Source organism: Pediculus humanus, genomic scaffold (assembly GCF_000006295.1).
Source record: "Pediculus humanus corporis 1103172108317 genomic scaffold, whole genome shotgun sequence".
Classification (NCBI taxonomy): Eukaryota; Metazoa; Arthropoda; class Insecta; order Psocodea; family Pediculidae; genus Pediculus; species Pediculus humanus.
The window spans coordinates 205,435-227,091 of NW_002987886.1; the positions used below are offsets into that span (position 1 = coordinate 205,435).

At 28.3% G+C, this 21,657-nt stretch overlaps 6 protein-coding genes across 6 annotated transcripts; 5 read left to right on the plus strand and 1 right to left on the minus strand.

Moving 5' to 3' along the window:
* Positions 1 to 1,945: 1,945 nt before the first annotated feature.
* Phum_PHUM599840 (uncharacterized protein) lies at positions 1,946 to 2,616 on the plus strand (the record flags this gene model as incomplete). Its single annotated transcript, XM_002432707.1, has 2 exons — positions 1,946 to 2,094; positions 2,589 to 2,616. 2 exons carry the CDS (start codon positions 1,946 to 1,948, stop codon positions 2,614 to 2,616), a joined length of 177 nt encoding a protein of 58 aa, XP_002432752.1.
* A 765-nt stretch (positions 2,617 to 3,381) lies between these two features.
* Positions 3,382 to 5,190, plus strand: Phum_PHUM599850 (uncharacterized protein; the record flags this gene model as incomplete). The annotated part of the gene is made up of 5 exons (XM_002432708.1): positions 3,382 to 3,577; positions 3,675 to 4,348; positions 4,434 to 4,689; positions 4,787 to 4,913; positions 4,992 to 5,190. The coding sequence occupies 5 exons, from the start codon at positions 3,382 to 3,384 to the stop codon at positions 5,188 to 5,190; spliced, it is 1,452 nt and encodes a 483-aa protein (XP_002432753.1).
* Positions 5,191 to 9,157: 3,967 nt separating this feature from the next.
* Phum_PHUM599860 (uncharacterized protein) lies at positions 9,158 to 10,985 on the plus strand (the record flags this gene model as incomplete). The annotated part of the gene is made up of 5 exons (XM_002432709.1): positions 9,158 to 9,241; positions 9,778 to 9,960; positions 10,061 to 10,295; positions 10,389 to 10,682; positions 10,771 to 10,985. 5 exons carry the CDS (start codon positions 9,158 to 9,160, stop codon positions 10,983 to 10,985), a joined length of 1,011 nt encoding a protein of 336 aa, XP_002432754.1.
* A 1,340-nt stretch (positions 10,986 to 12,325) lies between these two features.
* On the plus strand, positions 12,326 to 14,801 carry Phum_PHUM599870 (Cysteinyl-tRNA synthetase, putative; the record flags this gene model as incomplete). The annotated part of the gene is made up of 7 exons (XM_002432710.1): positions 12,326 to 12,567; positions 12,926 to 13,221; positions 13,306 to 13,647; positions 13,725 to 13,853; positions 13,950 to 14,086; positions 14,217 to 14,426; positions 14,565 to 14,801. The coding sequence occupies 7 exons, from the start codon at positions 12,326 to 12,328 to the stop codon at positions 14,799 to 14,801; spliced, it is 1,593 nt and encodes a 530-aa protein (XP_002432755.1).
* Positions 14,802 to 15,015: 214 nt separating this feature from the next.
* Positions 15,016 to 15,652, minus strand: Phum_PHUM599880 (transcription initiation factor TFIID subunit, putative; the record flags this gene model as incomplete). The annotated part of the gene is made up of 3 exons (XM_002432711.1): positions 15,016 to 15,195; positions 15,270 to 15,452; positions 15,623 to 15,652. The coding sequence occupies 3 exons, from the start codon at positions 15,650 to 15,652 to the stop codon at positions 15,016 to 15,018; spliced, it is 393 nt and encodes a 130-aa protein (XP_002432756.1).
* A 434-nt stretch (positions 15,653 to 16,086) lies between these two features.
* Phum_PHUM599890 (uncharacterized protein) lies at positions 16,087 to 19,459 on the plus strand (the record flags this gene model as incomplete). The annotated part of the gene is made up of 8 exons (XM_002432712.1): positions 16,087 to 16,181; positions 16,266 to 16,470; positions 16,585 to 16,823; positions 16,920 to 17,026; positions 17,157 to 17,311; positions 17,420 to 17,604; positions 19,007 to 19,127; positions 19,226 to 19,459. 8 exons carry the CDS (start codon positions 16,087 to 16,089, stop codon positions 19,457 to 19,459), a joined length of 1,341 nt encoding a protein of 446 aa, XP_002432757.1.
* Positions 19,460 to 21,657: the final 2,198 nt, after the last annotated feature.

The window sequence follows — 21,657 nt, forward strand, 5'->3', positions numbered from 1 at the left end:
AGAAGATACCGCCATTCATACTCACGAGGAAATCTTCCTGAGAACTCCATTTCTTCCATTAATAAGGTAAAATTATTTTTTTTTTTATGTTTTTCTTTTTTTTTTTTTTTTTTTTTTTGTCATATTTAAATTTTCGCGGGAAATAATTTTTTTTTTGTAAATTGTCGCACGAGATATCAAATATTTTTATCCCCTTTTCCGGTTTTTCCGAAACGACCTCTAACGATTATTTCCCAAACTATTTGTAAACGATGCAAAGTGTGTTAATCATCAACCTTAAAAAAGTAACACTTTTTGAATTACATTGAATTCGTTGATGATGATGATAATAATAACGGGGATTAAATGTGGGGGGAAAAGGGATGGATTGGGGGGGGGGAATAAGAAACAAAGGATTTTAAACAAAATTCTTCTAAATTCAGAAAAAAAAAATATTGGGATTACGACACCACAACCATTTATATAAAATTAAATTTTAATAATTTAAAATGAAATTGGGGGAGGGGGGGGAAATTTGTTTTCGTTAAAGGTTAAATTGAATTTATATGAATTGATTATTTTATGTGGGCGTTAAAATCAAAATTCAATTATTATTATTATTATTATTATTAACATTATCCCATTTGATTTATTCAAAATCAATTGTTGTTTTTATAACAATAATAAGATATTGAAAAATTGATGACATTAAATGAAAGTCAAAGTCAATTTTAATTTAAATGAATGTAATAGGAAATGAGGAAAATTATTATTATTATGTATATATTTTATCTGTGGAAAATTTTTTTTAAGACGAATATTTCTCATGGAAAAGAGTTTAAAAATTTTAAATGTTTGTTTCTCATGGGTTTTTAGTTTTTGTTTTTTTTTTTTATTTATATGGATAATCATTTTCGTGTGAAGTTGTAAAAACTCGTTTTTATTCACAGATAATTTTGCTATAATTAATTAATTATCATTATCATTTCAAAATTCACACGCACACGCACACACATTTACGTATACAGGAAAATGCGTGGAAAAAAGAAAAAAGTTACTCACTTAAACAAATAATTTGCATTACGTTCGTGATTTTGTATTTTTTTCCCTATTCTTCTATCTAAATTTCTTTTTTTTTTTTTTAAATTATTTTCCCCTCCCCTCCTCCCCCAAAAAAAAAGAAAAAGAAAAATTCCTGTGACTAATTTTCCCGAATGATATCTAACGTAATTATTATAATTAACAATAATTTTTTCTTTTACCAAACCCGAACAACGTGCTTTTTTCATATTTCCCTTTGTTTTCCCCTCCCCCCTTCCCCCCCCCCTCTCGTCCCCCCAACAGCAGAGAAAAACGTTGTTTTTTTTTCATTTATTTATTTTTTACACAAAGGAATTTTTCGAAAAATTTTATTTAACGTGGCATGAAATGTAGTGATTATTGTTAATATCGTTTGGTTCTTCGACTTATTATTTCCGGTTTCGGGTTTTTTTTTTTTTTTTTTTTTGGTTTTTGTGAAAATTACGAGTGGGGGGTGGGAAGGTGGGGAAAGGGATAATTGAACAAGGAAATATTTCCGGGTGCCCCTCCCCCCCTTTTTTTTTTTTTACGATAATTATCAATATATATAAAAATAATGGAAAAAATATTTAAGGGATTCATACACGAGAGGATGGAGTATTGCTGATTTATTTTTACCATGACACTGTCTTAAAGACCTTCAAACTGACCAGAAACTATCTCTCGAGGAAAAAAACGTTCTGTTTCCATAACAAACCCCCCCCCTCCCTCCATTTTATTTTGACCATAAGAAACTCAATATCGTCCGGTTAGTTAAGCCGTAGCTTCGGCCGTTAATGAACGATTAGTGCGCATGCGTTCGATTTTAAAACGGTGGGAAAACACAATAAAATAATTATTTTTCTTATAATAAATGCTGAGGGATTCGCGAATTTACACGGCGAGAATGAATAATGATGGACGATCACCGAATGACAATTCAGGGGACAGAGACGTGGAAGTAGAATTTGAAGTCACTCAAACTTTACCCATCGGATCGTATTTGCGTTCGTATCATTCGCCGTCCATACTTTTGGAATCCTCAAACCCTTACTGGTAAAGTACACGCTCCATATTAATATAATTACATACGAAAAATGGAAGAAATTATTTATTCAAGGTCAAGGGAAAAGAAAGAAACAAACAAACAAACAAACAAACAAACGACAGCAACAACCTCCCCCCCCCCCGCAAATGCCCATACCTTTTTTTTTCGTTTTCTTTTTCATTTTTTTCCCGAACGAACGATTTGAAATTATTTGTTTAAATTTAAAATTTAAAAAAAAAAAAAAAAATGAAGTGAAATAAAGTGTCGATGAATTCAATGTGGCTGCGCGCTGTCTGTTGATATTTTTCTCCCAGTTTTTATTTATTTATTTAATTAATTAATTAATTTTTTTTTTCTCATTTCAATAACAAAAGTTTTGTAATAAATGAAATGCAGGTAAGATTTATTATTATTATTATTATTATCATCATCATTTAATATTTCGCTATGGAATCCGTTTAAAATTTGTTGACGTTAAAATTAACTTTTAAATTACAAAAAGGAAGTTTTCGATGATAAGTGAGTGTTAAGGCCATATTAATTATTTATTTATCACAAATTAAATTTTTTCTTTTTTCTTTTGTACGGCCTTTATTCAAATTATTATCATTATTATTATTATTATTATTATTATTATTATTATTATTATTATTATTATTATTATTATTATTATATTTTTCACTGTTAATGATTTAAAACGATGATGGGGAAAACGTTTGACTTTATTTATTTATTTATTTATTGTTATAGTAAAATTTTGGCTTTGTTTAAATATTTCGAACGAAAAATGGTTATTTTGAATAAAAGAGCGGAATTTTATTTTTAAAAAAATAATAAAACGTGGGATTAGACAATTGTTTGTTGCCGAGCAACCGTTTGAATTAATATATATATATGTATATTACTAATCAATCTTTAGTTGGTAATTTTACAATATATATATATATATAAAAAAATTTTTTTTTTTTTTTTTTTTTGTTGCTTGTTATGGTTTATAAACTTGTTTAAAATCTTTGTTGATTTTTATTTTATTTTTTTTTTGTTGAAATTTTTTAATAATAATAAACAATATTTGTCGTTAATATATTTATAAATATCGTCAAAAAGTATAAATAAAAGAGAGAGAAAAAAAAAAATGGATATTTTCGGTGGATTCGTTGATAATTTTCTTAACGATCCTTTTTTTAAGTGAGTTTTTTATAAACATTTATTTTTCCTTTTTTTTCAAAAGTTGTTTTATTAATTTGTTTGTTTGCTCGTTTGTTTGTTTTAGTACTTCAACACAACACGCATCGATGGGTCCAATGACTAGAATGATGAATTCTCTGGTTTTAGATCCGTTTTCGCCATTTGCATTTACTAAAATTACCACAACACACAGGCCTACAAAAGCACCCAACAGTAATAGAAGAAGTGGACATAAAAACAATTCGAAACCTTCGCCCGTCAAACCCGAGCATAATAATAACACGACTAATGTTAATAATAATAGTTTTCACGGTATTATTATTATTATTATTATTATTATTATTTGTATTTGGTGTTTCGAGTGTGAGAATCGATTATGTAAATAATTTTGTGATTTTAGAATATCCGTATCAAAGCAGAAAAGATGATTCGGATGCAGGTAAAAAATCCGTGACGAACGATCGATGGATTCAATCGTTAAGAAGACGAGATCCGGAAATACAACCAACTCTTCCAGCGATCGGCGTGAGGGGACGACTCTCTCAACCCAATATCGTATCGTCGAGGAAATCCCGGTCCGTTGAAAGGACGTCGAAAACTCCTAAAAATCGACTCATGATGCAAAATCAAAACAACACGATGGGAAGAACGGGAAACGTTAAAAAAATAATACAAGATTTCAATACGATGAACTCACCGGAAGATGGACCCGCGGAAGACGAAAAAGTTTTCAACGGAAACGGTTTCGAAAGTCACCTCGTTGAAATATTAGAAAAAGACATCATTCTGCGAAAGCCAAACGTTAAGTGGAATAGAGTTGCGGGATTGTCGGAGGCAAAAGCACTTTTGCAAGAAGCCATGGTTCTTCCCGTTCTCATGCCAGATTTTTTCAAAGGGATCAGAAGACCGTGGAAAGGTGTGCTCATGGTGGGTCCTCCCGGAACCGGAAAAACGATGCTTGCCAAAGCCGTGGCAACGGAATGCGGCACGACATTTTTCAACGTTTCTTCATCCACGATCACGTCTAAATACCGAGGAGAATCGGAAAAATTAGTGAGATTATTATTCGAAATGGTAAATTTTTATAACTTCCGGTATAATTTTTTAAATAATTTTCATTCGGAGCGGAAACAGAAACAAAAAACAAAAAATTTTTCAGGCACGATTTTATTCTCCGAGTACTATATTCATTGACGAATTAGATGCTCTTTGTTCTCAAAGAGGTACCGATTCCGAACACGAAGCTTCTAGAAGATTCAAAGCAGAGTTATTGATTCAAATGGATGGTCTCACTTCTAATATATCATCAGATGATAAGGTTATCATGGTTTTAGGTGCCACCAATCATCCGTGGGATATAGACGATGCATTCAGGAGAAGATTTGAAAAAAGAGTTTACATTCCCATGCCGGACGGTAAGAAAATAAGTTTTGGGTTGTTGTTGTTGTTGATCAAATTTCCCGGGTTTTGTTTTTGTTTTTGTAAACGTAAATTTTGTTTGTTATTGTTTAGATGAAACACGTTCGGAACTTATAAAACTTTGCCTACAGGGTGTAATAGTAGATCCCGAACTGGAAACAAACGTTATCGCAGACAAATTAAAAGGATACACGGGTTCGGACATAACAAATTTATGCAGGTAATTATTATTAATATTAAATTTACGATAACCGTTATCCGAAAAAATGAGTTAAATAACGATATATACGAATCCAAGGGATGCGGCTTTAATGTCGATGAGAAGGAAAATAACGGGAAGAAGTCCAGAAGAAATAAAACAAATAAAAAAAGAAGATGTGGATTTACCCGTTACAATGGATGATTTTATCGATGCATTAGCCAAGTGTAAACCCAGCGTTTCTCCTTCGGACGTACATAAATATAAATCGTGGATGAAAGAATTCGGATCCTGTTAATTTTTCCATTTTCTTTTTTCTTATTTATTTTATACCATTTAATTATTACTTTAAGTTGTTTAAGGGTTGAACAGTAAAAGTTGAAAAATTTTCCTTTTTTTTTTTTTTTTCTAATTTTTCTACCCTTGAATTCAACGTGTCAGAATTAGTCGTTAATATTACATAATTATTATTATTATTATTATTTAAAAATTGAATTAAGAGAGGGAAAAGGGGAGGGGGAGGGCAGGAGGGGAGAAGAGGGATTTTTATCGTGATAATGAATATTTTGGGGGGCTTGTTTTTTTTATATATAAATATCGACTAAAGCAAAATCACTGCCATTGAACTATAAAATAGTTTTCAGTAGATAAATTTAGTCGGGGGAGGGGAGGGGGGGGACAAAAAATTTTTTTTTATAACCTCAAAGTCAAAAAATTCTGTCAATCAATCGGACGTTAAAATGATTTGACAGAAATTTTTTTTTTTTTTTTCGTTTCGTTTTTGTTTTGTTTTGCTCACAACATTAAAATTTAAAATTTAAAATTTAAAAAAAAAAAATTTGATGAGTTGATTTATTTTTAATGTCCTTGAATTTGTTAGTTTTTTTTTTTTTTTCCTTTTCTCTTGTGTAATATTAATACACACGTTATTATATTAATTATTAATTTTTGTTTTTAATTATTTTAATAAAATTAAATTAATGATTGATTTTAAAAAATTAATTATCGTGCCAAACATGTATAAAAAACGTCAAGAAAAAATTTTATCAGTTTAACGGTTTTTTTATATATAAAATCATTTATTACTAATCAAAAGTTTTTTTGTTGTTGTTTATTTGTGGCTACGATAAATCAAATTTAAACGAAATAAAATAAATTTAATCCAGCTATGAAGAAATTGTTTTCGAGTTTAATTAAAAATAAACGAATAAATAAATTTTCGTTAAATTTTTAATTTTAAATTCGATTAAATATCTTTGTAGAAATATTGAACCACAGAAGAAAAAAAAAAGAAAAGACAAAAAAGAATAAATCATTCTCGATTTTTCGGGGCAAATGCCAATATTTACTTACACGTTGCAAAGAAAGTTATTTTTAATTTTATAAAAAAAAAAAATAAAAATTTTTTTTTGTTCATCTAGTCAATGTTAATCTCTTTTGGCGACAACTACGACGATCATTTTTCCAAAGAGAAATTTGTCGCCGTTACGTAAAAATAAATTTTGAAAAGTTAAAATTGTGATTGTAATCGAACACGACGGTTGCTGCATACATTTTATAATTTTTTTTTTTTTGTTTTTTTTCTAATTTAGAAAATCATTTGAAAAATTGTTTGTTGTAAAAATCGTTTCTTATTTGTTAATAATTAATTATTTCGAATTTATAAGTGTTTTACAACCATATTTAATTTTAATTTCGATATCAATTATTTGTAATTGTGTTGCAGTGTTGTAACGATATTATGATTTATTTACTTTAAATTTTATTAATATTAATATCATTTCGTCGATTTTATTAGTTTTAAGTTATAAAAATAACATTTGTAGTCTTTTCGAACGTAATTCTATCGATTAATTCAATAATTATTGCTATTTTTTTGATTATTTGTTCGGTTCAGTAAAAGATCATCCGTTTGAAAAATTACTATGGTGGAAGATATACATTAAAGTTAAAAAAAATGTCCCAAGTTTGTTTGTATTTTTTTTTCAATAAGTTTATGTATTAATGAAAATATTTTTGGTTGTTGAAAAGAGTATATTATACGATGAACAAACAATAATTTAATAATGACATCATTTAATAAGTTTTAAAAAATTATTATTTTTATGTAAAACAAAGTAGTAGATTAATAATAAAAAAAAGTCAAGATGAATATTATGTTTCGTAAAAATTTTGGAGGAGAGAAGGAAAGAAGTTATGGTAAAGCAGTTGGTCGTTCCAGGAGTAATAAAAGTGTCGGTGGGAAGAGGAATCGGGAATCTGGATATACTGTTATGGAAGAACATCATTATAGGACACACATATTTCTTAGTCCAACTGGTAATTGCCTTCAACAGGTAAAAATTTTTTGTTTTTTTTTTTTTAAATTTTCTTTTAAAAATTAAAAATTTGGGAATTATTTGATTAACAATATACATTCCTTTGATTCATGATGATGAAAAGGATGAATTTGTTGATTAATCTCTTACTAACAATAATAATTAACAATTTTTAAAATTCTTTTGTTTGTTTTAATAATTACAATGTGGTGTTTAATCTTTACTAACAACTTTTACATAAATTTTTTTGGTTGTGGTTGTTGTTGTTGTTGTTTGTGTGAGTTAATGTAAAAAAAAGCACAAAACAAACTAATTTTATTTTTAAAATTTGATATGTTGAAATAAATTTTCATCAAAACACATTATAAAATTTTATATACAAAAACACTTTACAATATTAAACAAAAAAAAAAAAAAAAACGAAAAATTTCAAATCAAAATGATGGAAAAACATTATTTGCTCAATCATTTGTTAAAAACAATTATAAAAACAACGCCATTTTGTTTTATTATTATTATTATTATTATTGTAAAAAACGGTTTTTATTTTTAAAAAATTTTAAACAATTTGCAATATAACAGTAACAAACAAACAAATCGAGAAATTTTGTTTTTATAATTTAATTATCATTTTTTTCTTTTTCGGGAGGGGGGGTAGGGGAGGGTAGGGTAGGGTAGGGGGAGTAAAGGGGAGATTCACATTCGGAATAACTAATAAACTGACATTTTACAAAAAAAAAAATATTTTTAAATCGTCTGATTTAAAATTGGCATCGATTCTCATTATTAAAAGTTGACAATTATTAAAATAAATAAATAAAAAAAATTTTTTTTTTTTTTTTTATTTTTCTCTCCTTGTTTTAAATATTATCATTATCATTTTTGTACGTCTTGTGTTTTTTTATTTTTATTTTATTTTATGTACGATTATTATTATTATTATTATTAATAAACAACGATGAATAATAATAATAACGAGATACGGTCTCGGAATGCATATATAATAATTTTAAATTAATAATAATAATAATAATATTTTTATAACGCGTCATTGAAAATAAAAATTTTATGGGAAACGAAAATAATATTATATATAAATTTATTATTATTATTATTTTTTTTTAAAAAACAGAAACGGAAACGGAAATGCGTTTTAAATAAATGATAATATCAAATTAAATTTTATCATAACGATATGAGATTTTATAAAACAAAACACGCACGCACACACACACACTTACACACATGTATGCCAATCAAAACAAAAAATTATTTTCAAAATTAATTATGTTAATTTAATTTAATTTAAATTAAATTATACTAATTTTTTTTTTCTTTTTTTTGGTTATGAATTTTTTGTGACGTTGACATGTTTTGAATTTTATTAAAACAACAAAAAAAAATTTCTTTTTGATTTTTTGTTGTTGATGTAATATTAAAAAAAAAAAAAAAAAAAAAATATGTATGGCGTTAATAATCACGTGACCCCCCCCCTCATATTTATTTATTTATTATTATTATTATTATATGCGACGTATAAAAAAAAAAAAAAAAAAAAGTTTGATTTTTATTTTTAAATAAAATTACGAATTAAATAATTTATTATCGTTCGTGTGTGTTTTTCGTCCGCCATATTTGTTTTTTAATAAATTTGCCATTTTATCATTTTAAAATATTATTATTATTATTTTTTAATGAATGTAATTTAATTAATTTATTTGTTTAAAAAAAAAAAAAAAAAATTTAAATTTTAAAGTTCGTTAACACGATTTATTTTAAATTCTTTTTTTTTTTTTCTAACGGTCACGTTGAGTTTTTGTTTTTTTACTCTAGGAAATTTTTCAAGTTGAAAAAAAAAAAAAGACGTTTTTTTATGAGATCTAGGGTTCGTACGAGAGAGAACCGGAAACACAGACGTCATCGAATAAACCCGTACAAACAAATTGGATGACCGGAAGTTCAAATAATACGGGACTACGTAGAAGACAAAGTGATAGCATACCTGATACTCCACCGCCAACAAGTAGACAGGTTAGTCACTTCCTCCCTCCCCCCCCCATCTTGGAAAACACCTGGAATGCACGTGTACATTTTTTTTTCTTTTTTTTTTATTTATTATTATTATTATTATCACCACGCGTAAAGGTAGTAAAACTGAAGAAAAAAAAATTCTTTTTAAAATTTATTTTTGGCATCGACGTAAAAAAAAAAAAAAATAGAAAAAATTTATGTATTTCGACCCATTTTTTTTTTTCTTATTTATTTATTTATTTATAAATAATCGACATTTTTTTGATGTTTCGAAAAAAATAAATAAATAATAATAATAATAATAATAATATTGTCAATTTTTTTTTTTTTTTTTCATTTACTAACAAAAAAAAATTTTATTTTAAATTAACTAACATTTTTTAAAAATTAATAAAAATAAATAATAATAATAATAATAATTTTATAATATCCGCACGTGATTAATAAATAATAATAATAATTAATTTTTTAATTAACGTTTATTATAATCGATTTATTAATAAATAAATAAATTTTGTTTTTTTTTTTTGTTTCAGGTAAGTTTTAACAAGGGACAAACGAAAGAAAATAATTTTGGCGGGAATTCTCAAGTACAAAAAACAAATTTCTTCGATGGTTCCGTACGATCTGAACAACCCATATCGTTAGCTACATTAGATAAAGATTGTTTTATCATTCCAGTAGAAAATTTGGAAAGGTTTTTACCCGCTGGAGTACCGGTGAGTTTTCGGTAATATTAATTTGATCAATTTACATTTGTTTCATTTTTTTTTTTTTATTTGTTTTTTTAATGAGAGTTTTCTCTTTTGTCGCATTCAGATGCCGATTTCTAACATGCAAATATCACAATTAAACGTTTTGGAAATAGATAATCCGAAACAATGCGTCATGATACATTTAATGTCGTTGATGGAACCCATCGAACCACTTTTGGAATCTCCATTGGCAAAACCATTTTCAAAACAAAAAGGAGCTGCTAGCGAACTATTGGCAGAAATAGGACAATCGAAAACAGCCGTTGAGGGAATGCTATTGTCGAATATTGAAAAAAACGGTTAATTATTAACATTTGTAAAAAAAAATTCTCTTGTTTGTTGTTTGTTTTGGAACGCAATGCTAATATTATTATTATTAATAATTTTTCCAGCGGAATTTCCGTTTATATCATTTTACGTCGTCAATAAGAATCAACACGATCCCGTTGAATTCTTCCGATCATTAAGACAATCGACATTGCAAAAATTCGATCCGAAGAGTTTAAGGTACATAGCTCATCATACTCTGGACCTTTTTAATGAAGTTGCCACCATTGCTCGTCCTCCACTTCAACCAGGTTTTAGGAGGCCGCAAACGAAAAGTACCGGATTTATTATATCCGTTTATAAAGTGTTCGAAGGTGACGATGGAGAAAAATTTGAAAAAAATTGGCTTTACTGGACGGGTACCTTTTTTAAAAATAAATAATTTATGATGAGGAGGAGGAGGAGTGAGTTTTAATAATTTAAATTGAATTTTTTTTTCTCGTTAAGGAGCAAGAATGCTTTACCGTTACTTACCACAATCTGTTGGATTAAGAAGAATAACTCTTCATAAATCTTTATCAAGCGGTGATAAAATATATTTACTTCTTTGCGAATGTTCTCATTTTATGGAAGATTTGTCAGCGGCGGCTACACTCGTACCAACCTTAAGAGGAAGACTTTGCGGTTATACAGGATTGTACAGGACGACTGCAACCTTTTAATTATGTTTAAGTATTTATATTTATATATAAGGAAAAATCCATCAACAATAATTTTTTATGTAATTCTATAAGAACTGTTTTATCATCTTTGATGACGTAAGTAAATGATTAATTTTTTGTTTTTTTTTGAAATAAAACATTTTATAAAAAGTAAGAAGAAAATCCAATGAATTATTAAATGAAAAAGTAAAAACACTTATTAAAACAATTTAAAAATTTATATTTATTTTTATAAATAAGTTTAAAACATTTTTTCTATAAATATATACATAATTAATTATTAATTATTGTGACAATATCGAATCCTTATCGCTATTTTACTATTAATATTTTTCAATCACAAGTATAAATAATTTAAATTTATTTATAATTTAAAACTTTTCAGAGCTAAAAACTCAACTTTAGGCTTTTTACAAATTATTTTTTGGTAAAAATCACATTTTCTTGAGTTTTTTAAAAAAATAAATGAGTTATAGATATTAATAAATTTTTCTGTCGATTTCGAAAACTGATAATTATTAATATTTTATTATTATCTATTGCATTTAAAATGTTTAAAAGTGTGAACTGTTGTTTTGGAAAAGGTTTTTTGTTTAGTTGATGACACAATCGCTAAAGTATGATTATTCTTTTATATATTATTATAATAATTCGGTACAAAATGGCTGACGAAAAAAAAACAACATTGCAGACTTTTTAAACGAAAAAAATCTTTGACATTTATAACACTAATGTTAAAATATTTTATACAATTTTTCTCAATTGTGTAGTTATACTAAGGTATATTTTATTTTCTTACACCTCTAAACCTTCTTCTCATATCAATCTAAAATAAAAAAAAATTTTTTAAAGCAATTTCATTAGGTGATTTTTTCTTTAAATATAAATTTAAAACTTTACAGACAGATGCTATTATTTTGATACTCACAAGAGATCTTTTACATTCAAAAAAAGCTAATCTTAGGGCAAAACATTCATTAGGTACCATTCCTTCGGGTTCTTTTAAACATTGTCTTGGGGTTTTTTTAAGCTTTACAAAAAAAAAAAAGAAAAGAAAAATTCATAATAAATGAAATATTAAAAAAAAAAAATTGTTGAGGTTATGTGTGAATTTTTTTTTTTTTTATGTGTAAAAATTACCTTTTTGCAACAATCACTTTCTAATAAACATTTTTTTAAATCAGCTCGTTTTTCTCCACATGCTGATTTATCAACTAATTCTCCTTCTTCGTAATATTGCATTTTTGAAATATCGAAAATTTAAGTCCTATACCGTGTATTTATATTTGGTGTTCATTAACGCGACAATTTTCCCTGCATTACTTTGTTATATAACGAACATGAATGTTCAACGAAATTCAAAGATTTGGTTTTTCAAGCTTCATCAATATTCTAGAAAAGGTTTTTTGAAATTTAGGCTAAATCATCATTGGATTAAACCTGCAGGATTTGAAACGGATATAAAAATTTACAACAAAATCAAAAACGAAAAAGTTCCTTTGATTTTATTAAATAAAAATTTTGTCAAATGGTATTTATGTGGACCTACAGTGTACAACAGTTCTCATGTTGGTCATGCAAGGTTAATATAATTTTTTTTTTTTAACCATTAATAAAATTCAATAGAAAATAAATCTTTTCCTTTTTTTTTTTTTTACAATGCAAAAGAATTATCTATCGCAGTTATTGATTTTGTTTTATGTTACTTATTGTATTTTAAAATGTAAGCAATTATTGTTGAGCTATTTTAATTGCAACACAATTTATCATGTGAGCTAATTTTTAAAATCAAGCAGGAAATTTAATTTATATTAATTTAAATTTTTTTAATTAAAAATCATATATTTTATTTTCTTTAAAGTAAGAAATTTACACAATATGAAATTGAAAAATTAATTGCTCTTAAAATTTATGTAATGATTAATAATATTTTTTTTTAGTACATATGTAAGATTTGATATTATCAGAAGAATTCTGGAACAAAACTTTGGCATCAGACCAGTTGTTGCTCTAGGCATCACAGATATAGATGACAAAATAATTAAAAAAGCTAATTTACTTAGTACAAATTTTAAAACATTGGCAAAAAAATATGAATTGGAATTTTTTAAAAATTTGAAGGATTTAAATGTTTTATCTCCGACATTTGTTTTAAGAGTGTCCGATCATATTCCTCATATTATAGATTTCATTTATAAAATAGTAGACAAGAGACAAGCTTATGTTTCTAAAGAAGGTAAGTAAATTTATAACTATTTATTTATCTGTATATTAAACATAAATCATTTTCATTTGTAATTTTTAAAATTTTTTTTTTCAGGATGTGTTTATTTTGATACTGCAAGTTTTGGAAAATATGGAAAACTAAATCCCATTCCTTTAGAAAATTCCGATCCTGTAAGGATTGGTAAAAAATCATACTTGGATTTTACCTTGTGGAAAGCAGCAAAACCTGGTGAGCCATTTTGGGATTCACCATGGGGAAATGGAAGACCTGGATGGCACATTGAGTGTTCAGCCATGGCTAGTGAAATTTTTGGTTCTAAAATGGATTTGCATTCTGGAGGTATTGATCTTAAATTTCCACATCATGAAAATGAAGAAGCTCAAAGTTGTAGTTACCACGATTGTGATCAATGGGTTAATTATTGGCTTCACTCAGGTTTGATACTATTTTATAAATTAAAATATATTAAATTCATTTAATATATAATTTAATAATATATATTTTAATTTTAGGTCAGCTAATGATTGATGATGAAAAAATGTCAAAATCTTTAAATAACTTTATAACAATAGATGAATTTTTAAAAACATATTCATCCGATCATATGCGAATGTTTTGCTTCGAATCTCACTATAGAAATGGTAAGGATAATTGCAACATTGGCTAAAAAAAAATTTAAAAACTGTTTTTTATTAAAATAATAGATGCTAATATTTACATTTTATTGCCACTTACAGCTCTGCATTATTCTTCTGAATCAATGAAAACGGCAGTGTCTACATGTAATCTTTTTTCAGATTTTTTAATGGATGCGAATTCATACATAAAAAGTAATTGGTATAAAGGAAATGTAGAAGAATCGATAATTTTGAAAGTATGACTAACTAAATTGTTTTTTTTTTCTTTCGTTTTTTTTTAACATAAAAAAAATATTATATATAAAAATATTATATAACATAAAAATTAATTTTATGATAAAATTTATATTTTAGGATTTAGAAGAGATGAGTAATGTAATTAAAGATTGTTTAATGGATGATTTTAATACATCTCAATGTCTCATCAGTCTCATGAATTTGACTAAAAATACAGTGAGAATGATGAACGAAGAAGTGACAGTGACCAGTAGCAGATCTCCAGGTGCTGTTGCTGCAGTTAAGACTTATGTCGAAGGACTTTTAAAATCTTTTGGTTTTCAATTAGATACAGCTTTAGTAAGTATACATATATTTAAATCAATAATTATAAATACAAGTTTAGTACAATATACAAATTTATTTCAGGTAATTACATTACATTTTTTTTTAAATCACAAATTATTTATCAAGTGAAAATATTTATTATTGTTTCAGTCTCAAGAAGGAGAAGATGATATTAAAATGGAGTTTATTCTCAACAGTGCAATAAATTTTAGACAGGAAGTGAGAAAAGAAGCACTGGCATTGAAAGACAAGACTTTGAAAGGAAATCTTTTAAAATCTTGCGATTCATTTAGAGAAAATTTAGGAACGGTGGGCATCACGCTGAAAGATCAAGAAAAGAATGCAACCAGTTGGGGAATCAAAACAAAGAAAGAATTAAAACATTGATAATAAGTAAGTCTTTTTTTATATAAATAATTTTCTTTTTCCATCACTTAAAACTAAATTTATAAACTTGATTTCCATTTTGGATTTTAATTTATTCACTCGATAGTTATCATGAAGTGAGCCAGTTGTTTCGGAGGTTTCAAATTTTTAAAATGTGAGTTATGTAATCGGATTGATCCTCTCCAGAGCAACTGGTCTCTTCGTTCCCCATATGCTAGTCTGTAGCAACAGCAAATTTGACTTCGTCGAATGCCTTTCTTGCTTTTTTGAGTTCTTCATTCATTGTTAGTAAATCTTTGACTCTGGCATATTTTCTGGCATCTTTTCTGACTAAAAAAATTATATCTTCTACTTGAACTCTTCCCGTCCTCCCTATTTCCATAGCTTTATGTGTCTGAAATTAAATTGTTTTTTCAATTGCGAATCGGCAACTCATAAAATTCCATTTTTTTTTTTTTAATACTTTACCATTTGAGTTATGAAATCGATAACTAAATCTTCCAACAAGTCAACACTTTCCGTGTAAGGATTTTGATCATCCCCGAATCCGTACATCATGCATCTGAGTTCTTTAGAAAAAATTCTTTTTCTACCCGTTCCCGTTGTTCCCATTTGAATTTCAACTTCAGCATTTTCTTCTCCATCTTCGAGCTGTCATTATTAAAAAAAGGTTATTAATGTGTTAATTCTTTTAAAAGTAATGAATTTAGTTTTTAAAAAAAAAAAAAAAAAGAATAAAAAAAAGAAAAAAATAATAATACATTCACGAGTTGGAAATTTTTTTTAATTTGTCAAGCCCGTTTAAAAACGTTATTTATTACCTGATCATAAGAATCATCGATGGCAGCCATTTTTATGCTAAAATTTGATTGGTTGAAAATTAAATCGACGAATTTCTCCGTTACCTAGTGTCACGATTATAACAATTCAGTAATATTAAGTAGCTGTTGAACAGATGTCTTTTTACAACCAAAAAAAAAAAAAAAAAAGTTAAAGTTAAATGTGTTTTATTATAAGTTTTTTTTAAACAAATTTTTTAATTATATATTTATATATAAAATGTAAAATTATATATATAAATATGTAAAAAAAAAAAAAAAATATAAAAACAATTAAAAAAAAAAATTTGTGCGGCATCAGGTTTTTTTTTTTTTTTTTTTTTCTAAATCACAATCAAGTAAGAAAAATTTTTATTAATGCCTGCGTGTATTCTATTATATATACATAATTTTTTTTTTTTTTTTTCGGTTTTTAATTTTTAACTTTAAACTTATTTTAGATAAGAATGCCAAGTGGTAAACGTAGCGTTGGAAAACCCGGGATAGGAAAATCTCTCGTCGGTGGTGGGAATACCGTTTCGGACGATTACTTAAAGTCAAAGTAAGTGAATATAAATTTTTTCCTGATTAGCAAGTATATACGAATTTGCAATAGCCTTGCATTTTCCATTATCGATCTTTTCAGGTGCGCTATAAATTCAATAAACGATGCATTAGGTTCGAAAATAATTTCACTAAAGCACATTCCGATCCCTCACATACCTCAAGAGAGTACAATTGTATTTGAGTTGTACATGTTCATGTTCACAACGATAGCGTCATTTTTACAATTTTTACACTTGTATAGATCAGTGTGGTGGCTTCCTCAGTCGTATACAAGATACACAATGGTAAAAACCTTAAATATTATTATTATTATTTTTTCGTTTTTGTCTCGAAATTAATTTTTGTTGATCACTATTCGGAATTTCATGGATTTTTTTTTTTTTTTTTTTTTTTTGCAGAATTTTTATTTGATTGATCCATATTTGGTTGGATTTATTGTGACAATATTGGGAAGAAGGCTTGTGTATTCGTTGCTTTGTCAAATTTTATCAAGGTGCACTCCAGCATCACTTTGGCCTTTGCTACAAAAGTTTCTCACATTGATTCTCCTCATCACAGTTTTGACATCTCTTATTTATTGCGCATTTCACATAATGAAAAATCATCCGATTGTTAATATATTTTATTTATGTTACCCGTAAGTAGCTATATTTGTATTATTTTATTTATCATACATAAGTTTTTTATTTATTTATTTATTTTGTTAAAATTTTTTTTTTTTTTATTTCGACAGGATATCAGTTTATTTTATCTTATTCGGACTCAGCGTTGTACCTTTTTTCGATGTTACATCATTTCCTAATCCTAATAAAGAAAACAAAAAGAGTAAATCGATAGTTGGTAAGTTTTTTATTTTCGATTTGTTTTTAAGGGTGTTTACCACATGTTTGAATAATAATAATAATAATAATAATAATGCATAAATGGTTTTTGTAAATTATTTATATTGATTTTTCTTGTTTTCTTTTAGGGAAACCCATTCACAGTTGTTCGATTTCGCCACAGTTTATAAGAAAAGAAGTTGAATCGCTCAAAACGGATTTCAATAGTAGAATGAAACAAGTACTTTTCAGTTCTGTTTTAAGCGCTTATTACTCCGGGTTTGTGCCATGTTGTTTTGCTCAGGTTAGAATTTTTTTAATTTTTAATTGTTTCTTTTCGTTTGCTTTAAATTGTATAATTGTTGGAATTTGATTAATTAACACATTCTTTTTTTGTTTGTTTCATTTGTAGACTTCTCTTTATTACGATACTTATTGGGCCACACAGCATTTAGCTCTTGTATGGTTGGGTTGCTTTACAATGCACAGCGCTTATTGTTATCCACCTTCTTATTGTGATACACTACATAGGGCTGCCTTGCATTTGGGAAAATGGGTTCGAGTGCAAGGAAGGAATCAACACATTCCGACACACGTGTAAGTATTATTATTATTATTATTATTATTATTATGTTCACTATTAAACACGACAAGGCTCTTATTTGTCGGGGTTTTTAAGCATTTATCCCAGGTTTCTACCCGATTCCTTAGGGACAAATACTCGAATTTCGGTGGTGCTATTTATAATATTTTCCGAAGAATGTGGGCCGTCCCACATAGTGCGATTTCCTGGATGGTTTCTTCTTCTTTTAGGTTCTTCATAATCTTCTTTAAATTTCCTTTCATTGAATGTGGCATGGCTCCCAATGCTCCAACGATGACCGGAATCGTTTCTGTTTTTGTTCCCCACATCCTCGTTATTTCAATTTCCAAATTTCTATATTTCAGCCTTTTGTCTGCTTCTTTGGCTGTCTCGTGTTTTTTTCTGCCGGCACGGATACCTCAATTAACTTACACCATTTTTCCGATTGAGTTTGGCAAATTCGGTCAAATTCGGCAGAATTACTTTCTCATAGTTATGGGTCCGCAATGCCTGATCTTGAGCCGCTGTAATAAACGCTTCCGTTTCAATTTTAAGTTTTCCACGCCGTAGCCAATTGTGCGTGCTCTTCTTATTAATATCTTCGGCATTTATTCTTTTTAGGTATTGCCCATGTAATTTTTTCTGTTCCCATTTGCTTATTAATTTCTTCTGAGATTGGGCTTTGCTATTATAAGTTGCAAGTTGCCCCTCTTCCATTATCTCGTTTTCTTCATTTTCTTGAACGATTTGTTTTGCTTTTTTCAAAACTCCTTTTTTTGTAATTTTTTCTTCTGCATGTATAACTTGGGCTAAGATAGGGTCCTCTTGATGGGATTCCATGTATTTTCCCATTCCAATAATGGCATCCCGGTATGCCGCTTCTATTTGTCGTAATCCTCTTACTCCATCTTTCCTGCTGACGTACAATCTATCCACATCAGCTTTTGGATGTAACGCACAATTCATGGTTAATATTTTTCTTGTCCTTCTATCTAGGTGCGTGATTTCTTCTTTCGTCCAGTCTACGAGGCCAAAACTGTATTTTATTACTGGATCTGCTAATGTGCCGCTTGGCGTTTAACTTATTTCTTCCATTCAGTTCCGACTGTAATATAAGCCTCAATCTTTTAAATATTCTTTCTTCAATCGCGGCTTGACCCCAAAATTTTCTTCAATCCCCAGATATTTGTATGTTGATCCAGGGTCCAATTCTTTAATAAGTTCTTCTTCAGCGCCTTCTATATTTTCCTTTTGTTTTAACTTTCCTCTGACAATATTTATTCTGGCACATTTCTCTAAACCAAATTTCATGTTGATGTCAGGGGAAAAAGTTTGTATCGTCCTTAACATTTTCTTCAATTTATTATTATTATTATTATTATTATTATTATTATTATTATTGTTTTTGATTTCCAGATGGGATGAAAGCACACTTTGGAGTCCCGGAGCTTTGGTTAGACATTCGAAGGACTTATACAAGGCGGAGGGAATTGCGACAGCAGCAGAGCCAGGGAACACGATGCACGGGAGATTTTATGTAAGTTTATCATTTATACTTTTAACTCCACGTTTAACTTATCGTTAACTATCAATCATTATTATTTTATTTATTTGTCTTTGTTTTTACATACAAAGGCTTTATTTAACGACCCTTCGGTCCTGATTTGTGCTCTTCTCGGCCTTCAAGCCTCTCTAGTCGCTCTACAGTTGGCCGCTCTCGCTCGTGCATCAGAATGGCATCAAGTCCTTTCCGTGACCCTCCTTCTTTTTGCCAATTATTGTATGCTTTTTAGATTTGCTAGAGATTATCTCGTGTGTTGGAAAGTGTACAAAGCGGAGCAAATGATACAGGAAAAAATGTCGGGTTGATGTTTGTTCGTTTGTTCGTTCGTCTGTTTGTTAGTTCGTTAGTTAGTTCGTTCGATGAATCGTTTCTTTTATAAAATATATAATGAATGGATTTAAATGAAATGACTTTTTTTTTTTTTTAATTTTTTAATTATAGGACGCGAATAGGAAATTTTTAATTGATTGTTTTTGTTTGGTTGTTTTGCAAAAACAAACAAAAACAATCAAAGGTCGTCGTAATTAAGGCCCCTAATATGTAAAATTCATTTTAAATTGTATTTCTTTTTTTTTTTTTTTTTTTGGTATTTGTTTTTTCTTTTCTTTTCTTTTCTTTTTTACTAAATGTACACATATAACAATAACATTATTATTATTATTTTAATCATTTTTTTTTTTTTTTGTACAAGAAATAAAACATTATTAATCATTATCATTTTTTTTTTTTTTTTTTTTAGAATCAAAATTTACAATATTTTCTTCTTTTTCATCTTCTTCTTCTTTTCTTTTTTCTTTTTGTTATTAATTAATTTTATTTTTCTTAAATTCGTTGCTTCAAACTTTTCATCTGGTTTTTTCTTTCTTCCTCCTCCACTTCACCTTAAAAAAAAAAAAAATTGATAGTTAAACGAAATTAAAGTAACAATAGATATCACACAGGAAAATGTAACTAAAAAAAAAAAAATCACGTATTGTATTGAGAGAAAAAGAGAGAGCGAGAAGAGAGAAGAGCAGAAGAGAAGAGAAGAAAAGTAAAGAAGTGAAGAAGAGAAGAAAAGAAGAGAAGAGAAGAGAAGAAAAGAAGAGAAGAGAAGTGAAGAGAAGTGAAGAGAAAAGAAGAGAAGAGAAGAAAAGAAGAGAAGAGAAGAAAAGAAGAGAAGAAAAGAAGAGAGAAGAGAAGAGAAGAGAAGAAAAGAAGAGAGAAGAAAAGTAAAGAGAAGAGAAGAGAAGAAAAGAAAGGAGAAGAAAAGTAAAGAGAAGAGAAGAAAAGTAAAGAGAAGAGAAGAGAGAAGAAAAGTAAAGAGAAGAGAAGAAAAGAAAAGAAGAGAGAAGAGAGAAGAAAAGTAAAGAGAAGAAAAGAAGAGAGAAGAGAAGAAAAGAAGAGAGAAGAGAAGAAAAGAAAAGAGAAAAGAAGAGAAGAAAAGAAGAGAGAAGAGAAGAGAAGAAAAGTGAAGAGAAGAAGAGAAAAGAAGTGAAGAAGAGGAGAGGAGAGGATAGGGAAGAGAGGAGTGGAGAGGATAGGGAAGAGAGGAGAGGAGAGGATAGGGAAGAGAGAGGAGAGGGAAGAGGAAAGAGAGGAGAGGAGAGGATAGGGAAGAGGAAAGAGAGGAGAGGAGGATAGGGAAGAGGGAAGAGAGGAGAGGATAGGGAAGAGAGAAGAGAAGAGAAGAAAAGAAGTGAAGAAGAGAAGAAGAGAAGAGAAGAGAAGAGAAGAAAAGAAGAGAAGAGAAGTGAAGTGAAGAGAAGAAAAGAAGAGAAGAAAAGAAAAGAAAAGAAGAGAGAAGAGAAGAGAAGAAAAGAAGAGAGAAGAGAAGAGAAGAAAAGAAGAGAAGAAAAGTAAAGAAGTGAAGAAGAGAAGAAAAGAAGAGAGAAGAGAAGAGAAGAAAAGAAGAGAAGAAGAGAAAAGAGAAGAAAAGTAAAGAAGTGAAGAAGAGAAGAAGAGAAGAGAAGAAAAGAAGAGAGAAGAGAAGAGAAGAAAAGAAAAGAAGAGAAGAAAAGTAAAGAGAAGAAAAGAAGAGAAGAAAAGAAGAGAGAAGAGAAGAGAAGAAAAGAAGAGAGAAGAGAAGAAAAGTAAAGAAGTGAAGAAGAGAAGAAAAGAAGAGAGAAGAGAAGAGAAGAGAAGAAAAGAAGAGAGAAGAGAAGAGAAGAAAAGAAGAGAGAAGAGAAGAGAAGAAAAGAAGAGAGAAGAGAAGAGAAGAAAAGAAGAGAAGAGAAGAGAAGAAGAGAAGAGAAGAAAAGAAGAGAGAAGAGAAGTAAAGAGAAGAGAAGTAAAGAAGAGAAGAGAAGTGAAGTGAAGAGAAGAAAAGAAGAGAGAAGAGAAGAGAAGAAAAGAAGAGAGAAGAGAAGAGAAGAAAAGAAGTGGGAAGAGAGGAGAGGAGAGGATAGGATAGGGAAGAGGGAAGAGAGGAGAGGAGAGGATAGGGAAGAGGGAAGAGAGGAGAGGAGAGGATAGGGAAGAGGGAAGAGAGGAGAGGATAGGGAAGAGGGAAGAGAGGAGAGGA